General features: G+C 53.1%; 4 protein-coding genes across 4 annotated transcripts; 2 read left to right on the forward strand and 2 right to left on the reverse strand.

The window, feature by feature from the left end:
* Window positions 1-3,950: 3,950 nt before the first annotated feature.
* Window positions 3,951-9,094, reverse strand: PSME3 (proteasome activator subunit 3). Its single transcript, XM_075775543.1, has 11 exons — window positions 8,921-9,094; window positions 8,218-8,250; window positions 7,853-7,915; window positions 7,245-7,349; window positions 6,888-6,936; window positions 6,158-6,270; window positions 5,538-5,606; window positions 5,234-5,301; window positions 5,022-5,076; window positions 4,680-4,766; window positions 3,951-4,165 (listed from the first exon to the last, which is right to left on the reverse strand). Exons 1-11 carry the CDS (start codon window positions 8,960-8,962, stop codon window positions 4,085-4,087), a joined length of 765 nt encoding a protein of 254 aa, XP_075631658.1. The 5' UTR covers window positions 8,963-9,094; the 3' UTR covers window positions 3,951-4,084.
* A 173-nt stretch (window positions 9,095-9,267) lies between these two features.
* On the forward strand, window positions 9,268-13,931 carry BECN1 (beclin 1). Its single transcript, XM_075775542.1, has 11 exons — window positions 9,268-9,468; window positions 9,552-9,619; window positions 9,699-9,757; window positions 10,244-10,334; window positions 10,607-10,743; window positions 11,097-11,291; window positions 11,509-11,655; window positions 12,143-12,292; window positions 12,378-12,438; window positions 12,860-13,002; window positions 13,325-13,931. The coding sequence occupies exons 1-11, from the start codon at window positions 9,342-9,344 to the stop codon at window positions 13,491-13,493; spliced, it is 1,347 nt and encodes a 448-aa protein (XP_075631657.1). The 5' UTR covers window positions 9,268-9,341; the 3' UTR covers window positions 13,494-13,931.
* A 133-nt stretch (window positions 13,932-14,064) lies between these two features.
* Window positions 14,065-18,214, reverse strand: CNTD1 (cyclin N-terminal domain containing 1). The gene is made up of 7 exons (XM_010304043.2): window positions 17,877-18,214; window positions 17,696-17,771; window positions 17,280-17,454; window positions 16,630-16,792; window positions 15,996-16,140; window positions 15,506-15,602; window positions 14,065-14,909 (listed from the first exon to the last, which is right to left on the reverse strand). Exons 1-7 carry the CDS (start codon window positions 18,046-18,048, stop codon window positions 14,748-14,750), a joined length of 990 nt encoding a protein of 329 aa, XP_010302345.2. The 5' UTR covers window positions 18,049-18,214; the 3' UTR covers window positions 14,065-14,747.
* Window positions 18,215-18,571: 357 nt separating this feature from the next.
* Window positions 18,572-19,335, forward strand: COA3 (cytochrome c oxidase assembly factor 3). Its single transcript, XM_075774903.1, has 2 exons — window positions 18,572-18,814; window positions 18,911-19,335. The coding sequence occupies exons 1-2, from the start codon at window positions 18,613-18,615 to the stop codon at window positions 19,021-19,023; spliced, it is 315 nt and encodes a 104-aa protein (XP_075631018.1). The 5' UTR covers window positions 18,572-18,612; the 3' UTR covers window positions 19,024-19,335.
* The last annotated feature ends 175 nt before the right edge of the window (window positions 19,336-19,510 follow it).

Consider the following 19,510-nt stretch of genomic DNA (forward strand, 5'->3'; position numbering starts at 1 on the left):
AGTTTAAGAGAACTGGACAAACTCCACAGGCCTTACTGCCCCACAAATCACAACTCAACCCTGCAGCTTGTCTGGGAGATGTCTGAAAATAAAGTGTGGGAACACTCCTAGTTCTGTGCATGTTGGGTGTCTGGAAAAAAACAAGAGAAACCCTGACCTGCAATGACATCGCCATGACAAACCAACCCACAGCACCCCCCCCCGCTCTGCAGGATACAGATGACACACACAGAGCTTTCTGTGCCGCGTCTGCCCCGCCACAGCGTATGTGCCACGGATGCCGTGTCTGACACCGCGTCCTTTAATACTGTCCGTTTCTGCTGTACTTTTCGAGCTGAGGACTTTTAAAGCCTATTACACACAACTTGAGAATCAACCTGCACTTTCTGCAAGCTCCGCTTCAGAATAAACAGAACAACCCTGAATCCATCTCCATCCTGCAGTAGAAATGTCAGGAAGCGGAATATTTAACTGAGCCCGCAGAGCCAGGAAACCTGTGTCGATACCCTACCGATGAAAACCGATCAGGGATCTTTAAGGGCCACACGTACCACTGAATTGCTTGCGTACCTTTCTCCAAAAGAAGCCTGAAGCAGCTTAAAGCTAACCTAGAATTTAAAAAATTACATGTCTCACAACAGCATAACTTGTTTATGACCTGTTCGGTGCACATACCTCTTCCCACAGCTCGGCTCCCCAGACTGATTAGCCCATCGCTCTGTCCCACACCTAATACGGAGAATTCATATCCTACCGATGTTTATTTTGGCTGCACGGTTGCTTTTAGGAACTGCCCATCAATACATCTTCTATTTACTAAATTGCCCACATCTCCCAAACAAAGCAAGGAAGAGAGGAGTTTGCTGGTTTTCACTTGCACGGAAAGGTAGAGGTGGCAAAAAATAGTGTCTGAAATTTATAGAAACCAAAACCAGAGACAAACAGCTTTTGGCTCAGGGAAACTTGGCGTCACGACTGCCAGACAGCTGAGTAAAGAGTACAGTACAGAAAACTCCTTGCCAACTCTCCTGACACGGGCACGTCTTAAGCATATCCCAAGCCAGACCTCAGACTTTGGAAAACTCCCACTCCCATTCTCTCGTCTCACAGGGTCAGCTTGCGTAAAACAGAAGTGTGGAAATTGCTTGACCCTTACCCATGCCGGCTGTGTTTCTGGCAGCGTTTGCGTCTGCACACAACTGCTGTGCCTTTATTTTCCTCTCAAAATCTTAACGGTCACTGCATATAAGCTGCGGTGCCTCAGGAACCTGTGAATTAGAGCCCTGACGGCACGCTGCCACTTCTCCTGGAGAGCAAAGCAGAAACCACTGCACTGCGACCGAGGGGTGAGGAGCATGGACAGCAAACCCTCTCCTGCTCCTGCGGATGAACCGCGCTCCCTGCCAACACCCGTCAAGACAAGGGCCCTGGATGCTCTGTCCTTCCACAGGACCACTGGCACAGGCCTCCCGGGAGCTGTTTCTTCTGGCTGTGGCGAGGAGGAACCCCCTGTGCCACACCACATCGAGCCAGCCGGCAACAGTCCTTCCTTTGAGCTCTGGCTCCGGCTGCCTCGGCCCCCAGCAACCCATTTCCAGCTCAGCTCCCACCTTCCCCGGAGCAGCATGGGCACCATCAGGACTTTCCCCACCGCAGGAAGCAGCATGGGGCAGGCAGGAGGCACGGAGCGTCTGTCTGTCTGCAAGCGGCTGCTCCTGCTTCTCAGCAGCTGGAGGTGTCCAGGCTGGACGCGCCAGGCGGGAGCCCTGGTCTGCGGCGGCCGCTCCTGGGGCTGGGGACGGGCCCCACCTAGCGGTACCGGACCGGGCCGGGCAGGGCAGCCGAGCCCCGGCCAGGGGTCCAGCACCCCCGCGGCTGGGGGACAGGACGCTCAGGAAACAGGAGCGCCACTGGAGCAGTCTCTGCACCCCCGGCTGCGGCGCAGCAGACGCACAACAAGAACAAGGACAATCCCTCAAGGAGAGCAGAGCAGAGGACGCTTTGCCTGCGGGATTGCACAGCGGCCGGCGGTTCCTTTGGTACCACGAGCACGGAGCAGCCGAGGGAGTAACGGACCATGCGCCAAACGCACGTACCAGGTGCGGCATCCAGGCGCCTGTCCCAGGACAGTGCTGCGGACACCGGCGTGGCGGAGGTGCAAGAGCAGCCACGGAGCAGGCTGCAACCTCAGAGAAACGCCACACGCATCTCGTGTCTGTTTTCACCAAGACGGCCCAAGTCCTGCACACTGGGCTGAGGTGGGACAGACCACATCAAACCCAAGACCGTGGGCGTGCTAAAGGAATAGAAACAACCTACAAAGCAGCGTGTAGCAGTTTACAACGCAGTCAAAAAGAGGAATGAGGAGAACGCAGGGAAGGAGCAACTGGATGCGAGAAAGGCAGGACCAGAACAGACACTGCACAGCCTAAGAGCTCAGTATCACACACAAGGGGCTACCTTAAAAGAATTCCAAGTACCTTATTTTAATTTCTTGACATGGTAAAAGTTTACATACTTTCATCTGGCAAAGAGAGCCGAACAAATTAAAAGGAATCAATACAAAGAAACACAAGGGGAAGTGCTGCTCCCAGACAGCAGCTGGAACGCAGTTGGTTTGTTACTGAATATTTATTAGCGGGAAGACTAAGAGTTGACTTACTACAAACAACAACAGAAGAGTCTATAGCAAGGGCCAGCGGCCCTCCACACTCTGGGCAAATCCCTGGGAAACCAGCAAGAGACAACATGGCTCTTAGATGTGGAAGCAGGAGAAACAAAGTAAAAAAAAAAAAAAAAAAAAAAGGAGGGGAGAAAGTTCATTCCATTTGTCACTGTTGTTACAATGAGGTTAACACAACTATTAAGGCTACTGCACAATAAGAATATACGGGTGTAACAGCAAGACCTGGGAAACAGCAAGGTTCCTGAAACAAATGATTTCAAGTTCCCTGAATAAGGGACTTCAGTAGAAATACTATAAATAAGAAATTTTTGGAGCCTGCAGCGTTATGGGCCCACTTGCCACACACAAAAACTGACGCAACACAACCAGTCATTTCCAAAGGGGTTTGTAATGGACCATGAAACGTTCCGGCGGCTTAGAGGAGTCACCAGGCACATGAGTGCGCTTTGCAGGGGAAAGACTTCAAGGTCTGCAATGGTACCGGGCGGGTATCGGCCATCCTCACCCCCACGCACCGACTGTCGCAGCTGGCCTGCTCTGCCCAGGCAGCGGGGAGCACTGCCAGGAGACAGCGGGTCTCGGACTCGCCACGTGTGGAGACTATCAGGGCTTTAGTATCAGACCTCCGGCCCCTCCCTTCTCTCGGCCTGGGCAAAAGCATCTCATGCTGAAGGGCCACTGGGATGTATGTGAAGTAACACTGGTTTTAGCCAAGAAAGCGGCTCTAGTCAAATCGCAAACGGGAGCAGAAGCCACCTGAGCTCATGAGCAGCCAGGACAGCAACCAGCCCGAGTTTCAAGCACCACCTTGAGCTCTGCGCTGATCTAGCCAGAACTGACAAGGCAGAGACGGATGGGGCAGGCTCTGCCGAGTCGGAAGAGAGCCAGAAAAGGAGCGCAGACCGCTCAGCGGCACAGGTTCCCCCATCTTTGCAATGGGTCAGTGCAGAGCAGCGGCGGCAGCGAGCTTCTCCGCCACTGCGCCACCACCTGAGCTTGCTCTCGTGCCGAAGACTGTCTGCCCCATTCCCAGAGACCCCAGCAAAGCCTCCAGCCAGGAGGTGGGACAGGACGAGGGCTTGGTCTCTAGCGTCGTTCCTACTCGGGTAGGAAGAAAGGCATGAAGGAATGTTCCTGCCTGGCTGGTGCTCTCACTCTGCGGTAGCCTCTAGGGCACCGCAAAGCGGCACGGCCTTCTCGCTGCCAGTTACTAGAGGGAGGGAGAGCTCCTGAGACCTGAACAAAACCAATCACAAAACTAGGCGAGAATTTCTTTAGAGTTTAACTAAGAATGCGATACTATTTCCAGCCAGTTTCCCATCTCGATAGTCACGTAACAAACCAAGGCAATGACGGTCTTTAGTTGACTGAACAGTTCTCAAGTTCAAACGTTGACACTTAATAGAGGGTCTCAGCATTGCTGCTCCGAGGCCTCTTGATCTTCTCAATGTTTTTAAGGATCATGTCATGCAAAGTGACCTGCAAAAAGGGAGAAGAGGACTCAGGCAAGAAGGACAAAGTCATCCAGCCTTCAGCTTTCACAATGAGCACCGGTTAGAACAGCACAGCTCACCTTGGCACCGCCCCAACCCCTGCGTGCCTAACCCAACACACCTCGTTAAGATAACGGCTTCTTTCAGCCAGATGTTACAGAAGCCGTCGCACGTAACAGCAAAAAAAAGATTTCTTTACAGACCCCGGGGATGGCTTGTACTGCATGAAGAGTTTAGGACCACAGGTTCCCACAGAGGTGGAAGGAATATTTTGTGCTAGACCCCTGTGAACGCTCAGTTGGAAACACCTGCATCTCTGGGAGATGGTGGAGCGGCAACAGTCGGCTCTTCTCGTTCGAGCCAAAGCGGAGCGGGGAGGAGAGAGGCTTCCTGCCAGGACTAGGTGTACTCGTAGCAAAGGGGGAGAGCAGCAGCGGGGTCAGAAGGGCTCTCTCCACTGCTGCACAGGGAGCCAGCGTGAGCTCCCGTTTTTCACTTACGTATTGATTCCTCAGCTCTGAAATGATCAGGCGCAGACTAATGTACTCCTTCTCATCGATCTCTGTCACTGTGCGGCGGTAGTCCTCCTGCAGGGAGCAGATGCATGGCTGAGTGGCCTGAGCTCAGCTGTGCCTCCCACACACCAAGGGAAGGTCCCACCTTTTGCAAAGGAACCCCCCTTTTCACCTTGCTCTCCTCCAACACAGATGTCCCGCACCCTTGTACGATCCCCCCTCTTCCCCCAGACCCTCAGCTCCAAAAGGACAGTGATGAAATCGCCCCAAGAGTCCCAAAAAGCAGCAGCGTGTAACCTGTAAATCTCCGCTTCCCCGTTTACTTACCACATGAGGGTACTTAGCTATTTTGGAAACCAACTTTGCTCTTGTGATATAATATCTGGTTAGGAAAAGGGAGAGACTAAAGGTCAGATAAATGGCACCAAGATTTTTTTTCGGGCCCAAGTTGCCCTAGAAAAGCTGGGGAACCTTCCCCAAGCGCTCTACTTTTCCCAAAAGAGGATCCCAAAAAAAGAGGTCTGTTCTTGCCTGCCTACCTAGAAATCTGGTCCAGGTAGGATGCTGCCTCACTCTCCACAGTTCGAAGCTCAGCAACTGTTTCCTCCTGCAGGGAAGACAAGGAGCCATTAGCTTCATGCGACTGCAGCTGGCCTTCAGGGCTCCGAAAGCAACATGCCTCAGCAGCGCCGTGTCAAGCTCAGGTTTGGGTTTTAAAACCTAAACCAACCCCGACTGCAACTGCTGGATAGCATTAAGTGGAAGATTCAGAGGAAGCCGGGATCCGTGTCCCTGGAGCACAGCTCCCTCCTATGGCAGGGGGTAGAGCCAGAGGTGCCTCACCTGAATAGAAACGCCAAAGTTGTTTCCATCTTCTATCCTGGGGATGAGAAGCTGCACCCACATTTTGACCTGCGGTGGAAAGATCGCAACACAACACTGATCAACACCAACGTCTCCATAGAGACCTCTCTCAAAAGTTTTACCAAAAGCCCTCCAGGACCCTGCCTTTGCCATGCAGGTCACGACAAACTCCCGCAGGGGCTTCGTGCTCATGCAACACTTCTGAGGAGATCATTTCCCACATGGCTGGGACACCACACAAGCCAGCACAAGCACAGCTTCCCATGGGAAGCTCTCCTGAGTGTGCCACAGATGCTCTCAGCAGGCGTCTGTGACCGTGCAAAAGGAGGGTGAAGAAAAGCCTCAAGGAAGGAGCCTGCGTAACAGACATCGTGCTCCTTCAGGAGGGGACCTACAGAGCTCCCCGAGGGCTCAGAAAAACATTAGTTCCCTGCACCTACCTCCCAGCCTCTTTTAGACACTGTCACACGAATCCCGCCTTTCCTCACATACAGTGTACAGAGGGGCCTGCTCCTTCCACTCAGAGCAGCTTTGCCTCTCCAGGAGCAACCCAGGGCATCCTACTGTCTGTCTCCGCTTGCTCCAGCGCTCATACCCACCGTATTACACTTCTCAATAAGCAGCCTGATTTCTGGTTTCACTTTCTCAATGATGTCCACCAGCTGCTGGTTGCTCTTCAGCATCCCGTTGGGCATCACGAACACTTTGGTACCTAGCACCAGAAGAGAAAAACACCTCACGTCAGCAACGCGTAGGAACAGCTGTGCCAGGGGATCGGACCGAAGGTCCGCCTGCGCGTCTTATCTCCCGCAAAGGCTAGCGGTGGACAGTGAGCCAGGCAATAGCTAACCTGTGGGGAAGGGGACATTTGACGTGGGATTACAGCAGTTACCACGAAGGAAGGAAAAGAGAAAACACGGAGCGGAGACGAGAGCTGAAGAGCTCTAGGCTGCTGAGGCTGGGCACAAAGGATTTTCCTGATGCACGTGCATGAGCTGTTTCTGCCTCAGCTTAATCCAAAGTCTGGTATCTTCCTCCAGACAAGGAGAGCTTACAGCACAGAGCTGCCTCTGTCAGCAGGCCAAGCTCAAGCAAGTACTACTCCTATCTATCAGAGAAGTCCTAATTATGCTTATAAGAGCTGGAACCTGACTGCTCCACAACAGAATGTCCGTAGGTCAGGCTCTGAGAGGTTGCGGAGAGAGTCCTGCACGAGCAGCAGCTGCTGTCAGGACAGGGCAAGTGGGGTTCACGTGATTTCATACCCCTAAGACATGGTGCACTGGTTCAGGGGGCAGGCAACAACACAAGACACTTGGGGACTCTTACCCTGAAAGGTCTCTTCGCGGTCTTCCAGCTTCCTCTTTTTCATATTTGGCTAAAATATACAAAATGTTTTACTCACAAACTAGTCGTAAGCTGTAACAGTGTTGCAAAGGAAATAAGGAAAACTTTAGAGCCTCTGCCACGCTCCCGGTTTCTAAGCATCCTTCTTTAAAAACAAAGGAGGACCGCAGAGGACAGCATTACCCCCAGCAGACTTCCCAGGCTCGAGAGACCAATTCCTAAAAGCCTTTGGGAAAGCCACAGCCTGTTATTAAATAAGAGTATCCTACTCCAGCACAGAGCAAGCCATGCAGTTTTAATTAACAGAAGTAGGGATCACAGCCAAGAGAGTAACCTTACCCCGTCCAGTCCATCGTGGCTGTTCGTGAGAAGAATTGGGTCAGGCACTGGGAGGTTCATGTCTGAATGGATCTGAGTGAGATCATGAATATTCAGGATAGGCTCCTGGAAAACAAAGCAGATTTGTTATTTAATTATGAACTAACAAGTTCTGTCACACCAAATGCAATGACAAGACAAAAGATTCAGACCTCCCTCTTCTCCAACTATAAAATAAGGACGAATTAAAAAAAACCCATCTAACAATAGGCTTGCGACGAGACTTCCCTCCGCCCAAGAACAGCGTGCCAGCTCCGGCCTGCGATCAAAGCTATCAAGTGTCTGCAACGCCGGAGTCCCTGTGAGACCACAGCATCGCGAAGGACGGCCCCAAGTTGCCAAATATGTAGGAAAGATAAACGTGGTGATCACACAAAGAAAACTGAAAAAGGAAGTACCCCCTCTAGAGCTAAGAGCACTCAAATGCACGCGGGCAACCGAGCCACCGCTTCGCGTCTTTGTAACAAGGGGAAAGCGCACAAGAAAACGCGCAGGACCAGACCTGCCGCGTCACTTTGGACACGTGGCTCGAACGTGACAAAGGATACAGGTGACAACATACACCTCACCTTAAGGAACCCATCGAGTTCTAACAGCTTCTTTGGGAAAAAGTTTGCCACCAGGTCTTCAGCCTGAGAGAGAAAGAACAGACGATGACGTCAAACAACGCTGCGAGGGTCCCGCCAGCGGGGAAGAGCACCAGGGAAATCAACTGTCCAAAGGCGGGAAACAGGGGAGAACAGGAGTTCTGCCCGCTAAGCCGAGGTGAGAAGATGCCAGGAGAGCCACTGAGGCTACGTAACCTCGCTCCAGCTGGTGCCTGAAGCTCTGAGTGCTGCCAAGCGCCCAGGAGAGGCTCAAACGGCAATCGAGTCCCTCGGAAAGACAGGGCCTCTTTCCTGTCCCGCCGCGTTCCGGACGGAGGGATACTCACCTCGCTCGTGATCCGCTCCCTGAAGGAGTCAACCTGCGGGAGGACAGAAGCAGCGGTTCAGAGCCGCTCTCTGGAAGCGGGGCCCAGCGCAAGCCAGGCTCTGCGGAGCTCGGCTCAGCCTGGGCCCCGGCTCCCCCCGGGTACGGCTCTCCTCCTCGGGACCTGCGCCCCTCGACTGGAAGGGCCCACGAACACCGACCGAGCGGCGGCGGCTGCCCGGGGACGCCAGCAGCAGCTCCCCGCCCGGCCTGCCCGCACGACCGGGCCCCCAGGACGGTCCAGAGACGTGAGGTGAAGGGAGCAAGAGCCACGGGGGACGAACCGAGAACCGAGCGGGTCCCGCCCGGGCCGGCTGCGGCACGGAGCACGGAGAGGAAGCTCCGTCGTGCCGGACACGCGCCGCCCCGTTCGCCAGGGAACCGCTCGGGGGCGGCCGCGGCGCGGCCCCGTTCCCCGCCCCCGCCCTCCCGGAGCTCCTGCGGGGCCGCGGTGCGGCGGGCGGGCGGGCAGGGGATGGGGAGGGGGGGGGAGGCAGAGCCGGGCGGGCGGACCGCGCGGCCGCACGACCAACGGCCGAGGCGCAACGGCCGGGCAGCGCCCCGGGGCGGCCCCGAGCCCGCCCCGCCCCAAGGCCCGGACCGGCGCCGGCCCAGCCCGACGGGACCGCGGGGGCCGGGGTGGAGGTGGGGGGCGGAGGGCGCACCTTGAGCTTCACCTCCGGGTCCACCTTGAGCAGCGAGGCCATGGCGGCGGCGGGCGGGTCCGGGTCTCGCTCTGGCGCGGGGCCGCGCTGCCGCCTGCCCCCACCACCGGCGTCGCCGCCACCGGAACTGACCTCACGCGGCAGCGCCCGCCAATGCGGCGCGCGCCCGCCGCCCGCGTGACCCCTCCCGCCGCGCGCACGCGCCGCCGGGTCCTGGCCGCTCACACGACCCGTCCTGGGCGGGACGAGAGAAAATGGCAGCCGATACGGTAACCACCCCCTGCCTTCCCTTCCCTTCCCTTCCCCCCCTCACGCCTCCTTACACCCCTGTCAGGACCGTGCCCTGCCCCGCGTGCGTCACATCCGTCGCGCGGCGATGGCGGAGCGGGCTGAGCGGGGCTGAGCGGGGCTGAGCGGCGGCATGGAGGGGAGCCGGCCGCCCGCCTGCACCACGCAGGTCAGCTTCGTCTGCCAGCGCTGCAGCCAGCCGCTGAAGCTCGACACCTCCTTCAAGATCCTCGACCGTCTCACCATCCAGGAGCTCACCGGTACCGGCGGGGCGGGGGGGGACGGGGCGGGGGGGGTGGCGGTAGGGGAGGCCCGGGCCCGGGTGACGCCTCCTCTCCCGCAGCCCCGCTGCTGACCGCCGCCCCTGCCCGGCCCGGGGACGCGCACGAAGAGGACAGCGCCCTGACGGAGGTACGGCGGGGTCGGGCGGGGCGGGGAGCGGCGGCGGGATCCCCGCCATCCCCGGTGACGGTGTGCCCTTGCCCCGCAGGAAGCCTTCGCGGAGCACCGGCAGGATGGAGTGTCCAGGAGGTTCATCCCACCGGCCAGGTACGGCCGCCGCCCCTCCCTCCCTCCCTCCCGGCCCGCCCCAGCTCTGGGCCCGGCTGCGGGCAGTTCCCTCGGGCAGCGCGGGCCGGTGCTGAGGACGTGCCCGGGGAACGGAGCCCCGCGGGGCGTCCCCTCTGCCGGGGGAGGGGGGAGAGGGGGCCTCGTCAGCCTTGTCCTTGACGGCCTGTTTCGTGTGACCCCCTAGAGCTTCCCCAAGGGGTCCCCTGGGCCCCTCCGCAGGCAGCGGCGCAGCCGCTTGAATATACATAAACGCGCAGTGTTTAAGACGCTGCTTGTTAGCTGTGGGTTAACGCAACGCGCTGTCCCACAGAGCTCTTCCAAAATGCAGGCTGCCCCGTCCTCCCGCAAGTCCGTCTCGTGTGTTCTTCCTTTCTGACTCTTGAACTAGTCTCAGATTTAAGTCTAGCGCTAGACCTGGCTCCCCTAGACCCTCGGCACTCAGCTCTCAATAAAATTCTTTCCAAGAATGATGTCAACAGAAAGCGCCAACAGTTTCACGCTGATCGGAGAGGCGTCAGATGGCGGCACGATGGAAAACCTCAGCCGGAGACTGAAGGCAAGTTTCACATGAGCTGGTGAACTCGGATACGTTTTGAACGGAGCATCAGTTTTTCTAGATGCTCCGCAAGATTAAACTGCGGTTTCTCTTAGCACTGGCCTTCCAGTATTTTTGTTGGTGAGTAGTTCAGTAAAGCTGCCTTATTTTAAATAACATTTAGACCTTTGACCAAAAACGCTTTGCAATTGAAGCAGCACGAGCCCATCAGTTGAGAACCAGCCGGCAGCTGCCTGTGGCTTCGCTGAACTAACGGTCAGCTCTTCCCGCAGGTCACCGGCGACCTCTTTGACATTATGTCTGGGCAGACCGACGTGGACCACCCTCTGTGCGAGGAATGCACGGACACGCTGCTAGACCAACTAGACACGCAGCTCAACATCACGGAGAACGAGTGTCAGAACTACAAGTGAGTGATCCGGAGGTGACCTCAGACCGAGGTGCTTCAGGGAAAGAACACAACCCTGATCCGGCTTTCCGTGATCGGTAACAGGCATCCCTGACTGCAGCGCTTGGTTTGCTTTGTCTGAATGAGATGAAAAAATTATTTTTGAGAGTCCTGTGCTACACAGCTTCTCTGGCTGAAGTCTGTGAGCCCATCGGGATCGATGCGGAGAGCTCGGGCTTCACGAGAGGCGCACACGAGATCAGAGTCCCTGTTTGCACCTCTGCTCGCGTGCGCGGGCTGTCACGGAACCGGGGACTGTTGGCGGGGGAGCTTCCCAGCATCCCTGTGTTGGTAATCCTGTCGCTCTCCTTTAGGAGGTGTCTGGAGATCCTGGAGCAAATGAACGAGGATGATAAGGAGAAACTGCAGACAGAACTGAAAGAACTTGCGCTGGAGGAAGAGCAACTGATTCAGGAGCTAGAGGACGTCGAGAAGAACCGCAAGATTGTGGCTGAAGACTTCGAGAGAGTCAGGGCAGAGGCAGAGCGGCTGGAGCAGGAAGAAGCTCAGTGAGTGAACTACAACTGCAATTTATGGCAGGGATTTTAGGTAACAGTTAAAAGAGATTATAATGTGGAGAAACCTGTAAATGATGCCCGAATGCAAGTGGCTTGTTCTTTGCAAAACTGAAGTTGGCCAGACCAAAAAAACCTGGTATACCCTGTGAGCAATCGCTTTTCTGTAAAAGCCTGCACTTAACGTTTCTTGTCTTGCTTTTCTTGAAAGGTACCAGAAAGAATACTGTGAATTCAAGAGGCAACAGCTGGAGCTAGATGATGAGCTGGAAAGTGTGGACAACCAAATGCGCTACGCCCAAACGCAGTTGGATGATTTAAAGAAAATCAATGTGTTCAATGCAACCTTTCACATCTGGTAATACAAACGCTGGAATATTGCGTCAGTTTGCTAAGAATCTGTGATGTAGGGCCGTTTAAGTAATACCTGACCGGAAAGGTGCCGGTCAAATCGTAGTTACCCACAGCAAAGCAATCAATCCCAGCTCCCAACGGTGTCAGCCAAGAGGGGTTTGCTACGCCGCGCAGGTGCCCGAGTAGACTCTGAAACGGCTCTTTCACCGACGCCATTAACGAACCGGGAGCTGCCGCGCTAGCCAACGGCAGTGCTCTGACGTCAGGCTTCGCAGAGCTGGTGGTTTGGGGGTTTGGTTATGGGGTTTTTATGAACTCTGTCATAAAAAGAGAACAAGCGGTTAGTATTTCTATACGCTTTTTAACCAGAGCCCCCAAACGTTGGTGAGCAGTGTGCGTTCTGTACCTGTTGGTAGGTGGCCCTTGTTTGGTTAGCGTGCTCGAAGCTGTTCCTGCCCCAGTGCGCTTATTTATAATCCCTCTTATCGCAGGCACAGCGGTCAGTTTGGCACAATAAATAACTTCAGACTTGGCCGTCTCCCCAGTGTTCCCGTGGAATGGAATGAGATCAACGCTGCCTGGGGGCAGACTGTGCTGCTGCTACACGCCCTTGCTAACAAAATGGGCCTGAAGTTTCAAAGGTATATGTGATATAATACGTGTTTCACTTACGACACGGATAAAGACAGTTAGACTCATCTGCCTGTGCATCGTATCTCCTTTCAGATACCGTCTCGTACCGTACGGCAACCACTCGTACTTGGAGTCCCTCACGGACAAATCGAAGGTAAGAGGTCCCGCACAAATTGGAGAGGTTGACTTTGAATGCCACAGGGCCCTGGTCACACCGGGGGACACAGGAGACAAACTCGTCCCTTTATGAATTTATGGTGCTAGCTTCCCCAACACAGCAGTAACGCCTCACTCCACGTCCTGTATCAAGCCTCTCGTTCTGCCGCCCAGTAGCACGTTGACTCTTGAACCCCACGCTACGGAAGGTGGCATGGTTTGGGGCGATTGTTGGTGATTAGGAGCCCAAGCCCGCAGGTGGTAGGCACTTAGCACAAAACAGGTCAGGCTTATTGTGAGCCACAAACCGTTTCTAAGCATCCTCTGACCCATTTAAGCCTTGCACAAGACTAAAGAGCTGCAGTGACTGTATCTAAAATGGAGAGCTGGGGGTGCCTGAAACGAACCCCTTTTTCCAGGAGCTCCCCTTGTACTGCTCTGGAGGCCTAAGGTTCTTCTGGGACAACAAGTTTGATCATGCAATGGTGGCTTTCCTGGACTGCGTGCAGCAGTTTAAAGAGGAAGTGGAAAAAGGCGAAACTCGGTTTTGTTTGCCTTACAGGTGAGCGTTGCTATATAACACGTCAAATTAACACCTCACGTGCTGTCCTGCGCAGCACTAACTGACCTCTGGACCGTCCTGTCTCTGGAATCATCCGCTGTCCTTTGTAACGTGCAGGACGACCACGTTTGCTTTTAGTTTAATTGAAATCTCAAGCTCGTTCCTCAGGTGAAGACCTGAGCCTTGCGGGATTTCCTTTAAAAACCAAGTATTCTTACGTAGAATAACATGAATGTCAGGTTTAAATTTTAGTACTTGACGTCATACTGAGATTAGATGCTCGCAAAAGTAATGCACTAATAAAACTTTGTGTGTGATGCAGGATGGACGTGGAGAAAGGGAAGATTGAAGACACAGGTGGCAACGGTGGCTCTTACTCTATTAAGACACAATTTAACTCTGAGGAGCAATGGACAAAAGCACTAAAGTTCATGTTAACTAACCTGAAGTGGGGTCTTGCCTGGGTCTCATCCCAATTCTACAACAAGTGACCGCATAAAGAACTCGTCCTGGCAGCTGCGAGTGTCTGCGTTTCGTTGGAGGAAGTCAAATTAAGATGTCTCTTAATATTAACCAGTACAAAATGTTTACAATACCAAAAATCCACAAGACACTTTATTTAAAATACCATTATTACAAGTAGTATGTAGAAAAGCAATATGTAAAGTTATATCACTGAGCTGAACAGAATAAAAACCCAGCTATTAAATAGATGCTAAACTGGTACTTTTGGGGCGCATAGGTGTGCGCATAAATTCCCGTCGAACTTCAAAACACCAGTGAGTTTGTCGATACTGTTGCAGGTTAACACACAGGTTAGAAAAGCAAAATGTTACAAACAGAGGGAATAAGGTGGAAGAACTCGCAGAATCTCTGCTTGGTCATTAAACAGTAACTATGGTTTGAAATAAAGTATTTTCTAAGTCCTATCAATCAGCACTTCTTTGATACTGTTTAAAATACTGTTAGCTATGACAATATAAACTGTTTGTAATACTTCCTGCAGCCTGTCCCTGCACAGAGGTGCACCGAGTAAACAATAAAACACTATTCTACACAAAGAGTGCTTTCATCTGGCATACGCCAGGCACGGCGGTGGCAGCCCCCCGTGCTCACGTGGACGTGCCGAACGGGCGGCTGCTGTCGCGACAATTGCATCGCTTTCAAAACCAGCGGGATTCCGTGCTTTTCACAACACTGGTCAGCTAGCTGGCTTGCTTGGGGTATGAGCAAAGAGGGAATGTGGTAACAAGCGACCTGGCTGCAGCAGCCTGCCTGAGAGGAAATAATTTTTTTAAACGCAGCAAATGGAGAAAGAAAGTACAACCCTGTAATGACTGGGCACGCAAGACGCTTCTGGCAACACTGACTGCCATGCAGCATACCCTGCACGTTAATGCCTTTTCAAAACATGACTCAGAGTTTTCTCTTTATTCAAAGGAAACTTATATTCATAACTTAGAAGGCGTAGCTCTTACAATAAAGCTTTCGGTGCCAAAAGAGGCATTTCTAAATGCTACTTTGCTCCTGCGTGTCTCCCTTGGCAGCAGTGGTGCGTCGCCTGAAAGGATGAGCTTTCTAATTAACGTGTAACACACAAAACGTCACAGAACACCTGGCGTTCAAAACCAAAAGTAAAGCCAAATCGCGTTGGGTGCCCTCCGCAGCATCACGCAAGCTGGGCTGTTATCAGCAGCGTAGCAGTTTGCTACTGGTACGCTAGCGACTGGCTGTAGAAGATAGTTCTACTTAAGATGCATAATTCTCTTCTCTGGAGGTTTTGTTCCACTGTTCCTGGAGTGCTGCTTTGCAGTAGAACTGCCAACGATGTGTTTCAGTACTGCGTAAGAAAACTCTAAGATACTTTGTGAAGTAATGCCAGTGATACAGTTTAAATGCTCCACAACCTTAAAAAAAAATAAAATATAGACTTACAGTGCCTTAAGAGACATTAGCTTACAGACAGGCTTCTTAACCCTCCAAATCTAACGAGAATATTCGTTACTGGGCGTGCACTAGTGGGTCTTTGACAGAAGTTGAAGCCCCTCAGCATGGGTTTTTGTTTGTTTGCTTGCTTGTTTTGGTGTTTTGTTTTGTGCTTTTTTTTTTTTTTAATTTATTTAACTGTTTCTACTAAAGAAGTAAAACAAAAAAGCTCCTATCTGTAACAGGCTGTTTGTTATAGTATTTAGAAGCAGTTATCCCATGGGATGGCTCCTCCAGCCAGCAGTGAAACCATGTCTGTGGGTTTGCTCTGGCCGTAAAGAAGCCAAAGCACGAGGATAAGCTCCCACGAGCGCAAGCACAAGCCCTTCTGTGGAATTGCCCACGTACCCTCATAACGCTCCTACAAAAGCATGCATGCTTCCTGCTAAAAACCCCAAAAGACGTCACCTCCCTCATGCTACTCCCAGTACAGTCCACCTCTCTTCTTGCCGCACTTAAACCTGCAAACAATCTTCACGGTTTTTCACGGTGAGCTCGTGTTTAGAAGTGACCGTACCTGCTTCCATTGCCCAGGGTTTAGTATGAACACGCTTGTGCTGATGATTCCAACAGCCAGGAGCATGAAGTCTTCCTTTACTGTCAAAAACTTCACTCTGCAGCAAGTAAAAGCATCTTCTGGTGTAAAATGATGCTGGTTTTACAGTTCGAAAGCACCTACTTCTGTAACTGCTATACAGCCTACGGACACGTTAGCTTATTCAGTCCAAACAAAGCCTCATACTGTTAACTTTAACTGACAGTGCTAAAATTGAATTTTTACGATTAAGTTAAACGCTTTCCTCGCTTGCTGCCAAAGCAAACGTGGTGAAGCACGTTGCTTTGAACTGGTATATTAAGATCAATAAACTGAAAGCCCTTCAAATTATTTTTTTTTTAAAACATGCCCAAAAAATGACATAATGGGAATTACGCTACTATTTCTTAGGGGGTTTTAGGGTTTTAATTTCAACTACTTGTTTTAAGCAAGAGGCACATAAGTGACTTACACCTGCAGTTTGCTTGGTGTCGAATTTTCAATGGCAATCTTCAGCAAAGTGTCATAGATGGTATCTCTTGTAAGATAGGAGAAGTCTAATAGTTGCGTACACATCTGATGTAATGGCTTTGCAGGAAGCAAGCAGCCGTTATGTCCTAGCACAGAGATCATATGTAATCAGCCATATGCTTTGGGTCCTTAAACTCAATTAGAAAGAAGTGTTAGTTACCGTAAGCGAGGGATGCAGATCTCTGGTGACAACTGCCCTTTGTTTCCGAATGCCACCGGCCCTCTCATGCCATAGGCTTTCTCAGTCTCAGTGTAATTTCACTCATTCCAAAATACAGGTTGTCAAGACCTGGGTAAGTCATTGTAGAAAATGTGGCCTAACACTAGGTTTCGGGGGTTTAAAGTTCTTAATTTTTACTGGCTGAATCACAACTGGCTGTCCAACAACATCCAGCAGATTCTACTAAGGACAAAGTTCTCATCTGAAAAGTAAAGGCCTGGATGATCTGAAAAGTTTCACATGCCTTCACAGCATGTAAAAATCTGTAATACGAGACATTTTGGTTCAGATCAGCAATAGCTCTATTATGCTCTTTTAAAAATTCTTTCCTGTTCTCTCCTATTGATACTCTTACCTAAAACCTCTAGAAGCAATTCCACGTAAACCAAAGGAGTTGACACGTTGATCTGGAAGTGCAGAGTTTTTAAAACAGCAAGCTCCGACTCAAGCAATTCCTGTTTAGTGTATGAGTATTTTAAGGACTGTAGAAATTTTAAAGCTGTGTCACTGTTAACTATCTGAAGAGGAGGAAAAAAAAACCCAGAGACAAATTATCTTCCAGGCAATAAGGCACCTGCTAAGAACAAAGTATTTTCTTGCTATACTCCTCCCACTGAATGCAAGCTGAACCACTGCAGTGGCGATGCTGCCTGCCAACCCAGCTGCCTAACTCATCCTGTACGATGGCAAGAGAAATCCAGCTTGAACCTTCTTTCCTGTAGGTCTCCTCTGCTCCACAAACCTTCCCCAGACAGGCACAAGCCCTCTCTAGTCATACAATTTTCAGGCCGAGCTTTCCCGCTGCCCATGCTTTTCAAGTAACAAATTGTTACTCGAGTGACAATTAATCTGCCCTAAATGGAAGAGATTTAGGTCTCCATTTCAATATCCTTTGCATTTCATTATCACTATTGTCTTTCAGAGGGGAGATCTATGAGAGATTAGTACACTACACAATTTACTAAGCTGCTAAAAATGCTATAGGAAAGGGTTTAGCTGGCTTACGTTATAGTGTAAGGAAAGTTTGCTTGCAAGCTGAATGCAGGACACAAGTCGCAGGACAAACGTGTCGTATATCTGATGTTTCAGAGAGCTCCAGCTGCTGCCTTGTCCTTGTTCACGACTTATAACATTCTCTCTGGAGGACTTACAGATTTGTTCTACTTGCTTGATCATAAACCTACAAAAACCACAACTGCTCAGAGAACAGTTCTCTTCTGCTAAGAAAAAGGAAGAAAAGCAATTCTGCATGTACTCAGAACATATGGATAGCTGTTAATCTGAATTAAATGAGTGAAGAGACAAAGGTCTAGACACACAAAAACACATTATAGGTTGTTCGAATGAGCGCTATAGAGCACGCACAGCATAACCACGTGAGAGAAACAAGAAACGCACGGAGTGTTCAGCATATTTATTACCTTTCGAGTAACTCTACCGCTTGGTACCTTGTCGATTGGTCCAAGTGCCATTTTTCAGACAAAAGGAATATAAATTCTGGGGGGAAAAAGCGCAACTGTCATTCATTTCAGTCAACTGAAGTTAATTATACAGCAGTGAACCATCTCAGGAGTTCGCCATAGCTGAGAAAAAGAGTCTCACCCACTATCTGCGTCTCTTTGAAGCATCCAGCCTGACCCGGCAGCTCGCTCAGGTACTGCTCGTTTGCCGTGGCCAAATGGATCAGCGTATCCTCAATAATCTCAGGCGCGATTTTGCCAAAGACAGGGCCTGGGTCACGGCACCGGGCCGCTGCTTGCACCTGGGACCCCATTCAGCAGTTCAGCTCAGAGACCTGAAGGATGATAATTACTTCAACAGCACCGCGGCGCTTCGTCAGAGGGAAAGGGCCGCGGGCAGCAGCGCCATGGCCGTGCTGGGCCTCAGGGGCCAAGGGGCACAATGGGGAAGCCGTAACCCCTCGGCAATGAAGCTCTCCCCGCGGGACCCCTCCCCGCGGGACCACACACACACACACACACACACACACACCCCCACCCACCCACCCACACACCCCGAGCCCCTCCCGCCACCGGGACCCCCCGCCGAGCCCCCCCCAACCCGCCGCCACCGGGACGCCCCTTCCCGCCGCCGGCGCCCTGAGGGGAGAGCGCGCCCCGCCTCAGCGCCTTCCCGGGTCACGGGACCCCGTCCCGCCAATCAGAACGCGCCTCCTCCGCGGGCCAGCCACGCGCCGGACCTCAGCCAACCACTCGACGCCCCGCTCCCGCTGCCCCTCCCATTGGCAGCGAGCCTGCGTCGCCCGCGCCCTTCCCATTGGCCAGCCTCTCTGCCGGATGTGACGTTATCGCGCTGTGCGGAAGCGGCGGCAGGGAAGATGGCGGCGCCGCAGGAGCCGGGCGGGGACGCGGCCTTTGCGCGGCGCATCGACCCGGCGCGGGAGCCGGGGCTCAGCCCCGAGCAGCGTCTTCTCATGGCGGAGGTGGAGCGCGTCCAGCGCCGGCGCGCTCTGCAGCGGCGCCTCCGTGGCCGCAACGCGCTGCTGGCTCTCGGCATCGGGGCGGTGGCGCTTGGCGTCTGTATCCTGCGGGGCCGGGCCTGGGCGGGGGAGCGGGGCCGGGCCGGGCCGCGGGGAGGCTGCGCCCGCTGTTTTCCTTAACACCCCCCGCCCCCAGACGGTTACACCTTCTACTCGGTGTCGCAGGAGCGGTTCCTGGACGAGCTGGAGCAGGAGGCAGAGGCGGCGCGGGCACGGGCACAAGCACGGGCCGAGAGCGCAGCGAGCTGAGCACGGACGGCCCAGCCCGGCCCAGCTCCGGTAAACCCCGTGAGTGAGCTGCAGGATGGGCCTCGAGCACAGGGGAAATCGCCTGGCCCTGAGCACAGAGCAGCCGCCCTTGTGGGAGTCAGGGCCTGCACAGCACTCATTGTGGTCCTGGGAAGTGCACTGGGGGGGCTCCCCTGCAGGCAGGGCTTCCTCCTCTGCAGGCAGCTGCCTTTCTGCTGGACACCCAGCAGGGTCTTTGCCAGGGACTTGCTCCTGGGAAGGGCAGGGGTGCCCCCGTGCCCATCACTTTCCACAATAAATACCCTGCCTGGAGACTGTGTCGGCGCCTGTTGTTAAAGCAGCTGGTGGCCAGAGTCCAGCTCAGGATCTTGCCACCCACTCAGATGTCTGCTGAGATGGGGCAGTTTTCTGTTTTGCTCTTTGTCATCTTTTATCATGAGCTGACAGCAAGGACGGTGTCCACAAGTCCCCCCCGAACAGACACAGA

Source organism: Balearica regulorum, chromosome 24, assembly GCF_011004875.1.
Source record: "Balearica regulorum gibbericeps isolate bBalReg1 chromosome 24, bBalReg1.pri, whole genome shotgun sequence".
Lineage (NCBI taxonomy): Eukaryota > Metazoa > Chordata > Aves > Gruiformes > Gruidae > Balearica > Balearica regulorum.

Excerpts from the sequence above, each read along its gene's own strand:
- PSME3 (XM_075775543.1), bottom strand. The coding sequence starts at position 8,962 with ATGGCCTCGCTGCTCAAGGTGGACCCGGAGGTGAAGCTCAAG. Across the intron at positions 7,916-8,217 it reads GGGAGCGGATCACGAGCGAG|GCTGAAGACCTGGTGGCAAA; the intron begins GTGAGTATCCCT and ends TTTCTCTCTCAG. Across the intron at positions 5,077-5,233 it reads TACCTGGACCAGATTTCTAG|ATATTATATCACAAGAGCAA; the intron begins GTAGGCAGGCAA and ends TTTCCTAACCAG.
- BECN1 (XM_075775542.1), top strand. The coding sequence starts at position 9,342 with ATGGAGGGGAGCCGGCCGCCCGCCTGCACCACGCAGGTCAGCTTCGTC. Across the intron at positions 10,744-11,096 it reads AACGAGTGTCAGAACTACAA|GAGGTGTCTGGAGATCCTGG; the intron begins GTGAGTGATCCG and ends GCTCTCCTTTAG. Across the intron at positions 11,656-12,142 it reads AATGCAACCTTTCACATCTG|GCACAGCGGTCAGTTTGGCA; the intron begins GTAATACAAACG and ends CTCTTATCGCAG.
- CNTD1 (XM_010304043.2), bottom strand. The coding sequence starts at position 18,048 with ATGGGGTCCCAGGTGCAAGCAGCGGCCCGGTGCCGTGACCCAGGCCCT. Across the intron at positions 17,455-17,695 it reads GCGGTAGAGTTACTCGAAAG|GTTTATGATCAAGCAAGTAG; the intron begins GTAATAAATATG and ends TGGTTTTTGTAG. Across the intron at positions 15,603-15,995 it reads ACACCAAGCAAACTGCAGGT|AGTGAAGTTTTTGACAGTAA; the intron begins GTAAGTCACTTA and ends TACTTGCTGCAG.
- COA3 (XM_075774903.1), top strand. The coding sequence starts at position 18,613 with ATGGCGGCGCCGCAGGAGCCGGGCGGGGACGCGGCCTTTGCGCGGCGC. Across the intron at positions 18,815-18,910 it reads GGCGGTGGCGCTTGGCGTCT|ACGGTTACACCTTCTACTCG; the intron begins GTATCCTGCGGG and ends CCCCGCCCCCAG.